The 16142-nt window shown below is 46.2% G+C and overlaps 1 protein-coding gene across 5 annotated transcripts in view; it reads left to right on the forward strand.

Annotated features, from left to right (window-relative positions):
* Positions 1–16142, forward strand: part of GALNT17 (polypeptide N-acetylgalactosaminyltransferase 17) — a 423891-nt gene that overhangs the window by 389592 nt on the left and 18157 nt on the right. For all 5 annotated transcript variants that reach the window (XM_085016911.1, XM_085016914.1, XM_085016912.1 and 2 more), the window contains one exon: positions 8425–8520. In XM_085016911.1, the coding sequence (XP_084873037.1) occupies positions 8425–8520 (96 nt within the window). The remainder of the gene's footprint in view (positions 1–8424; positions 8521–16142) is intronic.

Here is a 16142-nt window from a genome sequence, read left to right on the forward strand (position 1 = left end):
CAGGCTGTCCACCATGCCTAATAACGTGAAATGTTACTGATATTGAATGGAGAATATTTTCCTGGGTCATTAAGCCTTTTTCTGCAGCATTATTAATGGAGGGATAAGGTGGTACCTTTTGTGAACACTGTGTTTTGCTTGAAATCACAGACATTGCTGTTGGTTCCCTTTTTTAAAATACCGTTAAGGGCCGCTGCTGAGAGCATGGCTGTGAATAAGCACTTGGGCATCTGCCCTGTTCTTTCCTCGCAGCGTGTGTGTTTAGACTTATCAGTGGCACAGAATCAGGCCAGGGCGCAGGGAGCCGGGTGGTCTGGACCCGCCCAAGATGCTCTACTAGCGCTGGCATTTGGATTTTTTTCCCAGGGCTGCCTGGAACCCTCTGGGACCATCAAACTGAAGCTAAAAAAATTCTCTTGGACTTAGAGCATTTCCTTTTTCTACAAGTTGTGGATTTTTCTATCTTAGGCCAGACGCCTTTTGTAGGAAATAAATCAGCCCCCGGTGACATCATTAAGGTGCAGGCGAGGCGTCCCTTCCGCGCTGCAATCTGGGTGGGGAGCTTACTTCCAGCAGGGGCAGTGCGTGTCGTGGTGAGGGGAGGCATCAAGATTCTGGAGCCAGCCTGCTGGGTTCCACTCTTCCTGGCTCCTTTCTGCTGCTGCCCCCTCGTCTGTAAAATGGGCGTGTGAAAGTACCCTCTGCATGGGGCGCATGGGAAGAGGAAATGAGCTGCCGTACTTAGAGTTCTGAGAACAGCACCTGGCACATCCTCCTGGCTACTAACAGGTCCAGACTGCCTTGTCTTCAAAAGAAAAGCAGGTTTCTTTGTGTTTGTTTTTGTTTTTCAAAGATCAAATATAAAGGAGGCATCGAAAACCTGTGGGCAGAGAATGGATTATTCGTAAGACAGTTGAGTAAATTGCCCAGCTCTCTGGAAAAGAAAAACCGTTTCGTTCTTACAGCATACCGTATCCCAAAGTATATTTCAGACGGACTATAGCATTAAAACAAAGAAACCGTCATTGAACCACACAGAAATAGATATGCATCTGAACTCTGAAAGGGGAAGGGCTTTCTAAGAATGAAAGCCATGGAAGAAAATGCAAAGGGAAACGATATCTGATATGAGCTCATAAATATTAAAATAATCCGTATATCAACTGAATGGAGAAATAATCTGCCAAGCTGGAAATGTGTATGTCAGAAGTACTCCAGATGAATGGATAATGCCATTAATGTGTCGTGAACTCTGCAAATTGACTTAAATAAAAATTTTGACTTAAATAAGAAAATAAAACATCCCCAAGGAAAAATAGGTGAAATTTATTGATTCCATAATCGAAGAAATTAAAACACAATGTAAGATACATTGAGGTAGCTTTTTTCCCTTTATACCAACTGAACAAAGATTCATTTTTGGAATGTATGTTATTACTTTTCCAGCAAAGTCTTGGTAATATGAAAAACCACGGATCCTCTGGTGAGAGTGCAAATTGAAACAAGCTTTTTAAAAAGCAATTTGAACCACATGTATTAAAAGGCTTAATGATAGTCACACTTTCCTCTCCATTCTTATCCTAAGTAAATAAGCTGAAATGAGGACAATGATTTGAGAGTGAAATTGTTCATCTCAGGGATTTGTTTTTCTTCCTTTAAAAATCTGAATTTAACTTCAAGTTTAGTTAAATATACTGTGTTAATGGTTTGAAATATTTTGCAGCCATTTCGAAAGGTATATACAAAAGTTTAATGATGTGAGAAAAACATCATAATATAATGCTTATGAGGAAAAAATCTGGATTAAAAAATTAGATTAGCTACTGTTTCAGATTGGAAGCAAGTAAGAAAACAGCCTGGTGACATGTTCTACATAGTGGGACAGGCAATTTTTATGTGGGTATTTTGTCGTATTTTCCCAATTATCACTAATGTTTATGTGATAATTTTATAGTTAAAAGAAAAATAGTTATGAAAAGAGACAGGATTAAAGTGGGAAATTGCTAGAAGAAGGCCAGGGCACAGTTCCACAGGCTGTGCACTGCACAACTCCAGGGACTGCCATTCACATGAGCACAGAGTAAATGACATCTCGGGAGATGAAAGATGGCATGGCCTTGGAGGTAACATAGAGATCATAATCTGGTTTGGGGAGGTAGGAAGCCTTTTGTTTTTGCAAATTTTGCTATGTTTTCCAGTAAGAAATTCCATATATACATTACACAGAAAATATAAAGATGAAAACAAAAGCTACTGCAAATCCCATTTCCCAGCTATGACCAATGTTAACATTTTAGGTCTTTGGCTTCTTTTATTCTTTCTCCACTCGTTGAGCTCACCATATACTGAAATATATTTCTGATGGACTACAGGATTAAATGAAAATCAAACTGAATCAAACTTAGTTTGTAACAAAGTCTAGCATTAATTAGACAACTCTATTTTTTTTTTCTTTTTATGGTGCACCTGCAGCCCATGGAAGTTCCTGGGCTAGGGGTAGAATCTGAGCTGCAGCTGCAGGCCTATGCCACAGCCACAGCAATACTGGATCCTTAACCCATTGAGCGAGGCCAGGGTTCCAACCCACATCCTCTCAGAGACTATGTCAGGATTTTAATCCACTGAGCCACAGTAGGAACTCCTAGATACTTCTATTTTTAACACTCACTTCTGTGGGTTCTTTTCACTATGCCCAGAGCCCAGAGCAGTGGGAGAAAGAAGGCAGGATGGCTATCATGCTATAGGCATACTTTCTCTCCTTTGTTTTTCGGGGACAATTCTGTTTGAGAATATTTCCCCAGGCCAGCGAATGTTTCTGGTTTTAGTGTTCCTTGCTCTTTCCTGGTTTTTAAGCTAGCTTCTTTGGGGGTGTTTTGAAAGCTTTCTAGGAGTGCCCATCGTGGTGCAGTGGAAACGAATCCGACTAGGAACCATGAGGTTTCAGGTTCGATCCCTGGCCTCGCTCAGTGGGTTAAGGATCTGGCGTTGCCATGAGCTGTGGTGTAGGTTGCGGATGCGCCTCGGATCTGGCATTGCTGTGGCTGTGGTGTAGGCCGGCGGCTACAGCTCCAATTAGACCCCTAGCCTGGGAACCTCCATATACTGCAGGTGCAGCCCTGAAAAGCAAAAAAAGCAAAAAAAAAGGAAAAAAAAAAGCTGTCTAGCCCTGTGAACTGTATATGTCTTGTTCTTAATGACATTTTGCTAGCCTATCATTTAAAAATAATAATAATCTCTGATTCTCCAAAATGAAGGGGCACATAAAACAAATGCTTTTACGGACCTCCTCGTCACTTGGTGTTTCCTTTCGGTCTTTGTTAACATGGCGTGGCATTCTAGAGCCAAACATTACGATATTTTATTGGCATTTTACACCTTCTCGAAGAATAACTTTTTGGTCCAGTTCAGTTCAGGACGGAACTGACCATTATTCAGACAGTAGCATCCTAACGCTCACCGCTGCTGGTTCTTTATGCCACCATTCCCCAGCACAGAGGCGGAAGGAAACGGACACCTCTGAGCCCCCTCGTCAGCCTTGCCTTACTGTCTCACCCTACAACCAGTGCTGGGGCCCAGACCCACTTAGATAATAAGTCACGTTTCTTAGATTCACAAATTTCTATTCTCTCTTAGCCTGAATGTCTTAAGTTAATTTCTAAAGAAAGATATGCAGGGAGAGTACATTAGGAGTTTGAGATTAGCAGATACTGACTCCTATATATAAAATAAATAACAAGGTCCTACTCCCTAGCACAGGGATATCCATATCCTGTAATAAACTACAAAGGAAAATAATACGAAAAAGAATATATGTATGTATAGCTGAATCACTTTGCCGCACACCAGAAACTAACCCAATGTTGGAAATTAACTCTACGTCAATAAAAAGGAAAAAAAAAGAAAGATGTGACAATACTTGGGACCTCTTACATGTGTAAGACCTTGTCTTTCCAATGCAAAAGCACTTCAGTGTGTCCAGAGACATTAGCCACCAGCTCTTGCTCAGAATTCTGTGCGAGGCCATCCTGAAAAGCCACCGCTCCCTAGTTCACTTTTACTCATCTTTTTTTTTTCTTTAAGCATTATTTATATGAAATACAGCACACATACAATATGCATAAACCCAACACGTGCGGCATTAGCAGTATAAAGCCAAAATCCCTGTAGCTGCCGCCTGGGTGAAAAATAGAATGTTGCCAGCATCCCTTCCACTTCCTTAGTCCTCTTTAATCTTTAGCACAGGACTCACCTCCCCTTTGTCTCTGAAGCCCTCAGATTGGCTGGGACCATCTCTTTGCTGCCCTGGCTTAATTGAGTCATTGTCCTAGCTCTTCCTGTGACTGTCTCTCTCGATCTCCAGGCCATGCTTCAGGGCAGGGACTGTTTCATTTTGTTTTTTAATCTTAATTTAAAAGCTTCATTATGATTAGCACAGAACCAGGCACATACCAGGTCCTCAATAAATATTTATTAAATTACCGCATGATAACTTTGCTTGCATAAACATGAGAAACAAAACCTCAAAGCCTAGCATTCCAAAATCAGTATATGGAACACATGTGCCTTAAAATATTAATATTCTTAATATGTAAAGAGCACTTACAAATCTATGATAAAGCCGCTTGAGATCCCCATAGGGAAATAAACAGATAATTCTCAAAAAGGGAAACAGTTGCTCAACGTGAAACATTCCTATTTACTATTCAGTATAAATTTACGAAAACAAGAAATCTTTTGTCAGTGCTCAAGACAATCATTTTTTTATTAATTTTATCGCTTCTATTTTTTATTTATACTTACTTTTTTTTTTTTTTTTTTTGTCTTTTTGCTATTTCTTTGGGCCGCTCCCGCGGCATATGGAGGTTCCCAGGCTAGGGGTCGAATCAGAGCTGTAGCCGCCAGCCTACGCCAGAGCCACAGCAACGCGGGATCCGAGCCGCGTCTGCAACCTACACCACAGCTCACGGCAACGCCGGATCCTTAACCCACTGAGCAAGGGCAGGGACCGAACCCGCAACCTCATGGTTCCTAGTCGGATTCGTTAACCACTGCGCCACGATGGGAACTCCTATACTTACTTTAAAAGCTTTGTTAGACTTCAGGAGACATTTTTACCATACTGCTTGTATGTATACGTTAAAAGATATAAACAAAATAAATTGGTAAAAGCACTTCTGAAATTTCATCCCTTTTAAAAATCCAGTACTTCTGAATTGCTTTTCGACTCAGAGATTGTCTGGATTTTTCTGATGAATTAATCTTTGCACCATTGAAAGCATTGACAGCACGCATTTCCTTAAAGCATCCGTAAAAGAACTAAAGTCATGATGCTGGTCTCCTAAGCTGGCTTTGCGGTTCTTTAAGGATAGCTTCCTGTGACCTTGTGCAGTAGGTCTGATTCATTACGTCTCTCTACATCCCTCTCTACAGACTTTTGGAACCTTAGGTTTAAAACAATGCTCCTCTTAGGGGGGGAAAAAAAAAACAAGAAGAAAAAGGGAATCCATCTAGGAACTTCAAACACAGACATTTAATACAAGGAATTGGTTTCCAAGAGAAAAGGGATGATAGTCAGATATCAGAAGCTGTTTTCCTATGACTTGGCACTCGTAGCCTACAAAGAAAAAAAAACCCTCCTATTGATTTTTTTCCAAGCTGGTGGTTTTTTTCCTCTCTCTGTGTATATATAGCTTTATTGAAATGTAATTGACACATAGCATTGTATAAATTTAAGCCGTACAACGTGTTGATTTGATGCACTTATGTATTGCAAAATGGGTGCTATGGAAGCCTTGGCTAACATGTCACATAATTACCATTTCTTTTTTGTGGGGAGAACATTTAAGAACCTTTAGCCATGTTTAAGTACGTAATACAATATTATTAGCTATAATCGTCATGCTATACATAGATCCCCAGAACTTACTCATCTTATATCTGAAAGTCTGTATGCTTTGGTCAACACAGTAGTTTTAAATGATGAAATTCAGGGCATTCCTGAGGTGGCTCAGTGGTTAATAAACCCGACTAGCATCCATCAGGACACAGGTTCCATCCCTGACCTCACTCAGTGGGTGATGAATTAATCTTTGCACCATTGAAAGCATTGGCAGCAAGCATTTCCTTAAAGCATCCGTAAAAGAACTAAAGGATCCAACGTTGCCGTGAGCTGTGGTGTAGGTCGCAGATGCGGCTTGGATCTGGTGTTGCTATGGCTGTGGTGTAGGCCGGCAGCTGCAGCTCCGATTGGACCCCTCGCCTGGGAACCTTCAGGACTGGTTAAGTATTTACTTACCTTGTGAATAGGAGCATACATGCGTCCAGAGCTTACCGGAAGCAGTTGGGCAGCCTGTGTAAGAACATTCAGGTCTCCAAATCCTTTGATACTGCCCCGGTTGTAGGACTCCATTCTTAAGGAAATCTGAAATATGAAAAAGCTCTTTGCAAAAAGTTGCTCATTATAGCCAAAACTGAACCAAATTGAATGTCCAAATTGACTGTATGAGAGGATTGTAAACAATGGTTACTTTCTTCTGTATTTTTCCAAAATATCTCAATGAGACGGTGTTTTGTTTTAAATCTTTTAAAAAAAAAAAGTTTTTAGAAGTCTGCTCGGTTGTCTAGACACAACTTGGGTACACAGATTGCTCCTTACCTCTATTCTTCTTCTTCTTCTTTTTTTTGGTCTTTTTAGGGCCGTACCCAAGGCATATGGAAGTTCCCAGGCTAGGTAGGGGTTGAATCAGAGCTGCAGCCGCTGGTCTACACCACAGCCACAGCAACACAAGATCCGAGCCTCATCTGTGACCTACACCACAGCGCACGGCAATGCCAGATCCTTAACCCACTGAGCAAGGCCAGGGGTCGAACCTGCACACTCATGGATACTAGTCGGGTTTGTTAACCACTGAGCCATGACGGGAACTCCTCCTTGCCTCTCTTCTTGATTTGTCCTTGGCTAGTTTGGTTTCCATGGAGAATAGTATCTGGAGGGAACTCAAATACACAGGTAGACCGCCAGCAGCATTGCCATTTTCCCACTGGTTGAGATTGCCAGTGGTGGGTGGGATGAACACTAATATAGAATCACACGGACCCGGAGATAGAAATGAGGTAACTTCTTACACGCCTCCAAAGAGACATGCCTGGAATCGGGATATTTCTCTGGAACTTTCTTCAGCTCCTCCACAGATGCATTCCAAACACTCGCATAGACATTCAGTGAATGTATGAATAAATTGTTGCTTGAGCTTTTCATGATGGTAAGGTTTTTGGTTTTGCTTTGCTTTTTAAAATTTTTTTATTTTTATTAAAGCATCATTGATTTGCAAGGTTGTGTCAATTCCTGCTGTACAGCATAGTGATCCATTTACACGGATATATATATATACATTCTTTTTCTCAAACTATCTTCCATTACGTTCTATCCCAAGAGATTGGATATAGTTCCTTGTGCTGTACAGTAGGACGTCATTGCTTATCCAGATACAACTGGAGATTCTCATATTAAGCGAAGTCAGACAGAGAAAGGCAAATACCATATGATATCATTCGTATGTGGACTCTAAAATATGGTGCAGATGAACTATCTACGGAACAGAAACAGACTCACAAACTTGTGGTTGCTGAGGAAGAGAGGGGGAGGGAGTGGGATAGACGGGGAGTTTGAGGTGAGTAGATGCAAACTATTCCATTCAGAGTGGATACGCAATGAGGTCCTGCAGTATTGCACAGAGAACCATATCCAATCTCTTGTGATAGAACATGATGGAAAATAAAATAAGAGAAAGAACGTGTGTATACACACACACGCACACATATAATTATGACTGGGTCACTTTGCTGAACAACAGAAATTGATACAACTCTGTAAATCAACTATACTCTGATTTTTAAAATTCAAAAAAAAAAAAAGAATAACACCTTCAGAACTTATCTACGAAACAGAAGCAGACTCACAGGGAGAACAGAGCTCTTTGTGGTTGCCGGGGGCGGGGGGAGTGGGATGGATGGGGAGTTTGGGGTTGGTAGATGCCAACTCTTGTTTTGCTTCTGTGATTAGTTTTTCATGCCTCTGTGCCATGAAAAGAAGCTGCCCTCTGGTTCTCAGAGTTATGAAAACCAGCGTTGATGCCGAGGTCCACTTTGGATAACCAATGTATAATCAGTGTTTCTATGTGCAAAATTCCCTGAGGTGGTCACAGGCAGATGTCCAGTGTCCACACCATCCACTGGGGGACTTTGTCTTTCTTGCCGAAGCGATCACCGCACAGACTCAATCAAGCCTTGGTCCTTACTTGGGGGGCGGGGATCTCATGGCCTTGGCATCAAGAAGTCAGAACCAAGCCATGGCAGAAAGGTGGTTGGGGAGCAGAAGCGCCACCACGTAAGCTCTGATGGGTCATGTTTTGCCTGTTCCTGCAGCTTCGCAACAACAAGGCAAAAGACGTCTGCTTGGACCAGGGGCCGCTGGAGAACCACACAGCAATACTGTACCCGTGCCACGGCTGGGGACCCCAGGTAGGAAGCCTGGCTCTGGCCAGGAGGGGGAGTAAGTTCACCAGGCCCACAGGAGACGTGTGGAACTTCTGGGAACTTCTGTCGTCCTCTGCTTTGGTAGTTGGTACCTGTTCTGAGCCGGTGAGGGGCTTTCTGGTGGTTTCTGTCTAGGAACTAGGGGGGAGAGTCACAAGTGGTTGCATCAACACAGCTATTAAGAGGATCGATTCCATTTCCTCCTGGAAGGAAACTGCGTCAGTTTCGGTTGCCATGTGCTGGTAGGCAAATAGATGCCACGTGTGCATATGTTTCATTACAACTAGATCAGCCTGCTTTCCAACGTCAAAGAAAGAGTTAGCAGATCCCCTCATGAGAACCTGGTTGACGTGTCCATTCTCAAGGGCCGTCGTCAGTTTGGTGGTAAGATGGCCTTGGTATCTAAGGGCTGGCACAAGTGCCAAGCACTGGTTGGGAAGGAAAAATGTGCTTGCAGTACCGTTTCAAAGAACACACGTGTTCTCTGGTCTCCCAGGAGAGCCCCGAGATAACCAAAAGGACAAAACGGTCGGCCAACAGAGTAGAAATAGAGCCCAGTAAGTGAGTTTCTTTGGACAGCTTTGCTAGCCCACCGTGTATGCGCCTGCATGCACACATGGGCATGTACTGAAAGCCTGGCGGAAATCCTCTCGAATTGGGAGAACGCATGTGCAAAAATGTCATTAGACTTGACAGGCATAAAAATTTAAAACATTTTTATGTCAACCACTAGTCACAAAAAGGCCAAGTTACAAACTGGGAAAACATTTCTATTCAATTCCAGAGGAGCACGAAATGCTTGTCTAAGCCAGACTCAGATTCTCTCTGGATCTCAGATTGTTCATCTGTAAAAGCAAGACAGTGGACAAAAGACCCTGTAAGCGCCCTTCGTCTCTCTCGTTTCTATGAACGTGCATGCTCACGTTCACCAGTCACACACACAGGCTCGAGCATGTGTTCATAAAGGCTCATGGGTTTTCTCTGCTCAGAGTGCTTTTGCTTTCCCGTGAAGCCGGCATCTGGAAATAGAGGAGCTGTATTTCCTCTACTATCCGCGCAGGGAGTTCTCATGGTCCAAACCCTCTGCTCCCCTGTGTGACAGGTCCTGTGAAAGCAGACAGGCAATGCCAGGCAAGTTGAATCCTGAGCCCTTTGCTCCTTGCGGTCACTCTGGGAGGCACAGAGGAGAGAGCGCCTGTGAGCAAAGCAGACTAGAACCAGGCTCTCCAGCCAGACCCAGGCATTTTAAATTCAAATCCAGTCCATTTAGGTCCATATAATTTCCTGAGCCCTACCATCACCGACAATTGGCTGGAAGCACCTGTGGGGAGCAGAAGAGTGACCAGGAAGCCTAGACCTGCTTCTTTCCATCGAGGAACAGAGCTTTAGCATTGAAGGCAATTCGGGCTAAAGAATCCAGTGGGTGTCTTCATCCATTCTCGCTCACTGGACAGATGGGTCTTGGACCCCGACTGCAGACCCCAGTCGCGATTGTGAATGGCAGTGGAGAAGCTATGCTCCCTGCTCTCAAGTGGTCTGCACTTAAGGGAAAAGGCCAGGAAACCGGCATCATGGAAAATGTGCAAAGAGGGAGCTCCCGTCGTAGCTCAGTGGGAGGGAACCCAACTAGTATCCATGACGATTCAGGTTCAATTTCTGGCCTCGCTCAGTGGGTTAAGGATCCAACATTGCTGTGGCTGTGGTGTAGGCCAGCAGCTGGAGCTCTGACTAGACCCCTGACCTGGGACCCTCCAGACGCTGCAGGTGCAGCCCTAAAAAGCAAAAGGAAGGAAGGGAGGGAGGGAGGGAAGAAAGAGAGGGAGGGAGGAAGGAAGGAAGGAAGAAAACGAGGAAGGAACAAGCTAGCCTGCAGTGCTGAGTGGCAGAACGTGGCCCAGGTTGGGCAAGAGGGGAGGACATGCTGAGAGATGAGGCGGAAGCGAGGTGGAGAGGCCCACCTCCAAAGGCCTGAGGAGGCCATGGCTCCAAGGCACTCGTTCTCAGTCTTCGGCGTGCTGCAGCACCATCTGGAAGGCTTATGGAAGCACTGGCTACTGCGCTCCATCCCCAGAGTTTCTGAGTCGGGGCTGGTGGGAGGGTGGGCTGAGACACTGCATTTCTATCAAGTTCCTGGGTGATACGATGATGCTGGCCAGGAGCATTTGGGACTTGACCCTGAGGGCACTGGGGAGCCTTTGAAGGTTCACCTGCCAGTGGGGGAGGGGTAATGATATATTCGGTTGAAGCACAGCCAGTTCTGGAAGAGTTCAGAGAGGGGTGGACTCCATGCAGACATCCTGGCCTTTGGCTTCTACTGACTCCCAAGTTCTTCCCTCCAGTCTTGGAGGGGTAAGGTACCCCTAAAGTCTTGGTGGCTGGGGAAGTGGAAGCCTGCAGGGGACAGTCAGGTCAGCCATTTAAGAGGCTACATTTTGCAAGAGGCCAGAAGACAAGCTGGTGATCCACCCCCATTAGTCTCAGGTAGATGGCCAGGAGAGGAGATGAGGACACAGTGGTCCTGGGCCAGGAGGGCAGCAGGAGTCTGGACACTGAGCCCTGGGGATGTTCACTTCCGGGCCACTGTGCCAAACCTGACCATCATTTGGGGAAATGCCAGGAGCAGTTTTTAGAACCCTGAACTCCCAGCCTCTGTGTCCCATCTTCTGAAAAGGTCACATTTGCACAGAGTATTTATCCACTACGATGTAACCAACCCACAGTGTCACACGTAGATATTTGCATAATCAACACCCAACCTGTGAAGCCAACATCGATGAATGAGGAAGGGAGTAATGATGTCTAATAAATACATAACCGTCCCCCAGGGATCTCAGGGCTTCCTCATAGGGCTCTATGCAGTGGCTTTTTACTTGGGTATTTCAGAGGGGAGTTTTCTAAGCGACTCAGGACTGTCTTGGCTGAACCCTGAGGACTAGCACATTGAGGCGGCCACACCTGCCTTCTGTAGCTCTGTGGCCACTTCCTCCCAGAGCCCCCTGCCCTCCCTGTGGGCCCTGGATGCTCAGAGCCCCGTCTGACAGATCCAAACAGTCTGGGGCGGACCCCTGAGGACTTGACCTTCCTCACCCTCTGTCCAGAGCCTTAAGTCCCAGTCCCCTCCCTCCAGGTCCCAGCTGGTCACCTGCTAAACGGATCCAGCTGGAATGCCCAGGTAGCCCACCTCCCAGACAACACGGTTGAACTATAAGGAGAGTCCGAGCCCTGCAAACGGCCACCTGCCCATTCCCTGCCCAGACAGGAAGTTCACCAAGCACCAAGTTCACCTCTCCTGCTGGGAGCTTGGCTGCTTTCACAGCCCAGTACTGGGGCCTCTGTCGGCAGAAATCTAGAATTCACCTTTCACCCGTTCCACCCGCATGCAGAGCTTCTCCAGAACGAATGCTCCAGCCGTAGAGTTGGTGAAGGAATGGCAAACCAAGTTATGCTGTTCCTTGCTCCCCGCCAGCTCTGGGGTGACGACCTCTAAGTGTGGACCGTGTTTGTTTTCCATGAGGTGATTTTTTTTGAAAGCAAATCTGATCTTGTTTCCTGTTCCACCGCATGTTCTGAATTAGAGCGTGCCCTTGGTACTGCCGTCCAGCTGCCAGGCCGCCCTCCCCACACTCATCAGTGCTGCCTCCCCTCCTTCCCAAACCCACTCCCTCGAGGTTCAGGGTGTTTCCCTATCAGTCATGTGCCTTGGCATCTTTTTAAGCCACTTCGTAGAGTGCTATGGGAAAAAAAAAAAAAAAACCTGTAACAAGGCAACTCCCACAAGAAGGACTTGGTGTTCCACAGACATTGTTAGCTTAATTAATGGACTCTGGGTTGTAATTTATTATCAAACAGCAATTAAACAGAGATAAAATAGGCACTGAGGAGGGTAATTTCCTGTCTTGCAACATGTGTTTGTCAACAAGATGGAAATAGCTCGGAACCACTCAGGCACCAGCTAGTGTTCAGCCTTGCTCTAGTTGGGTTACTAATTTACATTAGACAAACATCCATTTCTTTTCTGAGTCAATGTTTTATCTAAAAATGGATGTTGGCGTTCCCGTTGTGGCTCAGTGGCAATGCACCCAACTAATATCCACGAGGATGCAGGTTCCATCGCTGGCCTTGCTCAGTGGGTTAAGGATTCAACGTTGCCATGAGCTGTGTCCAGATCACAGACACAGTTTGGATCTGGTGTGGCTGTGGCTGTGGCGTAGGCCTGCAGCTGCAGCTCTGATTAGATCCCTAGCCTGGGAACTTCCATATGTTACACCTGCAGCCCTAAAAAGCAAAATTAATTGATTAATTAATTAAAATGAATGTTGAAGACGTGGTAGCAACCTTTGGTGTTAGCTTGAACCCATTCAGAGCCGGGGGGGGCGGGGGGGCCCTGTCTCAGGAGGCCCAGGGCTCCCCCAGCCCTCTCTAGACTTTTGCTGTCCCGGCCCCAGTCCAAGTGGGTCCCTTCTCTGGAGCCACCAAGGTCTCCCTACAGAGATAAGGGATTGTCCTCCTCCGCCAGCCCCTTCCTGCTCTCTCTCCCAGCCCGCCTGGTCAATGCTGTCCACCTTCCCTGTTCTGATTTTCCCTGAGAACTAAGGTCAAGAAGAGAGAACAGGATGGCTGGTGCTGAGCCTGGGGGCAGCCTTCTTTCATTCCCTCCGCGTGGCTCTGAGGCTGCTCTTAAGTCCCTGGAGCTGAGCTGCTGCCTGGGGTCCCAAAGGAACAGCTTCATGGGACAGTGCTCGGACCCAGACTGTGGCTGGGTTGAGGCAAGGAACAGAATGCTGAGGGTAAATGCATTTCTGGTTTGGGAAATTTTTAATTCTATCAGGTCAGTAGGGACACTGCCACTACCAGCTGCCTTTGAACATTGGGATTCAGGTCATACCTGGCCACTTTTGTAACCATCCCATGACTCCTGGTCTTGCATGCTGAGCTGTACCATCTGGAGCGTTCATGGAGGAGGGGGTGCATCCTTGAGCCCCCGAATGTCCTCTACCTCCCAGCAAGGCATAGAAGGAAGGCTTGGAGCAAGCGAAGAGGCAGTGCTAGGCAAGTATAATGTCAGAGCAGAGGTCTGGGGGGTGGACATACGGCATGTTCAGGGGACATCAGCGCAGTGGCTGAGGCGTGTGGTCCAGAGTGATCAATAGAGACAGGGTACTGAGAGCCCAGGATGGAGGGCCAGCCTGCCCACCCAGCATCCTCAGGTGCAGCCCAGGGGACTTCAAGCCACCAGGAACTTGCCACAAATGCTGATTCCTTGAGTCTACCCCAGACCTACTAGGGTGGGGCCTGCATATTAATAGGCATCTCCAAAGACATTGTTTTTTCCAATCCACACAATGTCTTGAGCATCAGTTATGGGCAGGACAATGTGTTAGATTTAAAGGTACTGATCATGCGTTCCTGTTTGCCTAGGGCAGGCTTAGGTTACGTCTAGTATCCCAACCTAATTTTTTTTTAAATTTATAATTCTATTTTAGTTTTTATATCATTTGATTTTCACTTGTAAGGTTAATTTCACTCTTTTTAATGTAGCTTTGCAGCTTTTGACAAACGCATACGGTCAAGTAACCCCACCACAACCAAGAATGGTTCTGCCACCCCCAACAGTCCCCTGAACCCCATTCTGGTCCATCCCTCCCTCTGCCCCCAAGTGCTTTTGTGCACATCCAAGCTGAGGACCAGCTTAACCAGGAGTGTTCATGAGAACCACCTACACAGCCCTGCCGATTCAGATGCGGGCTCCTCCCAAGCTGAGAATCTCAGCTCCCAGCAGCCATGCCACGAACAGGGCATGCAGGACCAGCAAGGGTTCCGGGGGTAGTGGCCCTGGGGACTTCACGGAACACTCCTTGAAAGAGCTGCTGGCTGTAATGGGACCTTCTTAAGACAAGGTGTGTGCCTTGGAAAGGAACTGAGAGGCATCAGGCTCTGTGCCAAGGAACTTTCTGGCTCACCAGGTTCCAGGGAGGGTATCACAGATTTGTCCTTCTGTCAGTACGTTTAGTCTTCCTCTCCTCTCTTTTCTGAGATGCCCCCATTCCTCCACTCAGTTAATTCATCACCAGGGTGACACATGAGAATTCTTTCATCCCATAATTAAATGTAATCTGATCTTGGGCTTATTCTTTGATGGCTTCATCGTTTAAGCGATACATCATTCAAACACCTTGTCACGATGATGCATGTTACCAGTAAGGTGCCGGTGCCCCCCGGAGTGACAGGGCTCAGCGTGTGGGAGGCACGTGGCAAACGCAGAAGTTAATGACCTCCAGCAGCCTCTTGGCTCCCGCGTTAAGTCTCGGGAGTGCTGGGGCTCCACGTTGGCGCTGGCACCCAAGAATGAGGTCTCTGCCCTCGAAAACAGGCCAGCGATTCTGGGCACTGCCATCCTCATTCCGTTAGAAGCAACCCTGGTAATTCTTTGATTCCTGGAAACCACCACCAGGTCCAAGCAGGGGAGCCTTATTAGAGCTGGTGGGAAAACAGGGTTGGAGAAGCAAGGGCGGGTACTTTGTATGTGGGGGGAAACGATACACACGAAAGAGCGAGAACGGAACACATAGGCAGTGCCCGGGCTCTTTACCATCTGAAGTGGGACACCACAGAGGTTGTGTGCTGCGACATTTCTAGTGCCCACCTCTTATGCAATATTTCAAAAAACCCTCCCTCTGCATTCCACTGAGACACGTATAAATCCGTTATGGCTCATTGCAGGTTCTCTTTTTTTGTTGTTGTTGTTCCTCTGCCTCATCTTCCCTCAAAATATTCAGAACATTTCTGGTTTTATGATTTCGGGGCTGTTCGGTCCTGCCTCCCGGGCCGTGTGTCCATACAGCCCATGCAGGAGTCCCTCTCATCCACCCTCTTTGCACAATAACCCTCTTAGAAGGGTTATTGCTTTTTCCTCCCTGAGACCTTCCAGAGCGTCTTTCTCTGCCATTGCTTTGCTCCCCTTGTCTATTTCCAATCCCTGGTTCCTTCTCTCTGCTTATCCCTGAAAAGTAGATCTCACAGACCACAGACAGGCATCAGGAATGCTCGGTGTCCCTCCATGGCATATGCCACTAAATGCCGTGGGGGACTCCAGGTTAGGGAGGAATTCCTGTACTTTTTCTTTCTTCCCAGCATGGGTTGATGAGCTGTTCTTTCCAGAAAAATCAGTTACAATCCTACATTATTTTCCAGTGGAGGTTTTTAGTGAAAAGTTTTACATTTCAGAGTTCCCGTTGCGGCTCAGCAGGTTGAAGGACCTGATGTTGTCTTTGTGAGAACGTGGGTTCAATCCCTGGCCTCGCCCCATGGGTTAAGGATCTGGACTTGTTGCAAGTTATCATGTAGGTTGCAAATTTCCTCTCGGATCTGGTGTTGCCGTGTCTGTGGCATAGGCCTGCAGCTGCAGCTCCAATTCAACCCCTAGCCTCGGAATTTCCGTCTGCCTCAGGTGCAGCCATAAAAAAAAAAAAAGTTGGGCGTATCCTTGGAAGTTTAGTTGATTTTTCTCCAGACACAAAAAGTGATTGGCATGTTTTGTGTTAATGTTTCTTGGAATAAGGAACTCAGACAAATAAGAGGATGGTGGCCACATTATCAACTGAACCATC

The sequence above is a fragment of the Sus scrofa genome, chromosome 3, assembly GCF_054392235.1.
Source record: "Sus scrofa isolate SSC_HxYL_T2T_F1_AM1 chromosome 3, Sscrofa_HxYL_maternal_Yorkshire_Landrace_v2.0, whole genome shotgun sequence".
NCBI lineage: Eukaryota > Metazoa > Chordata > Mammalia > Artiodactyla > Suidae > Sus > Sus scrofa.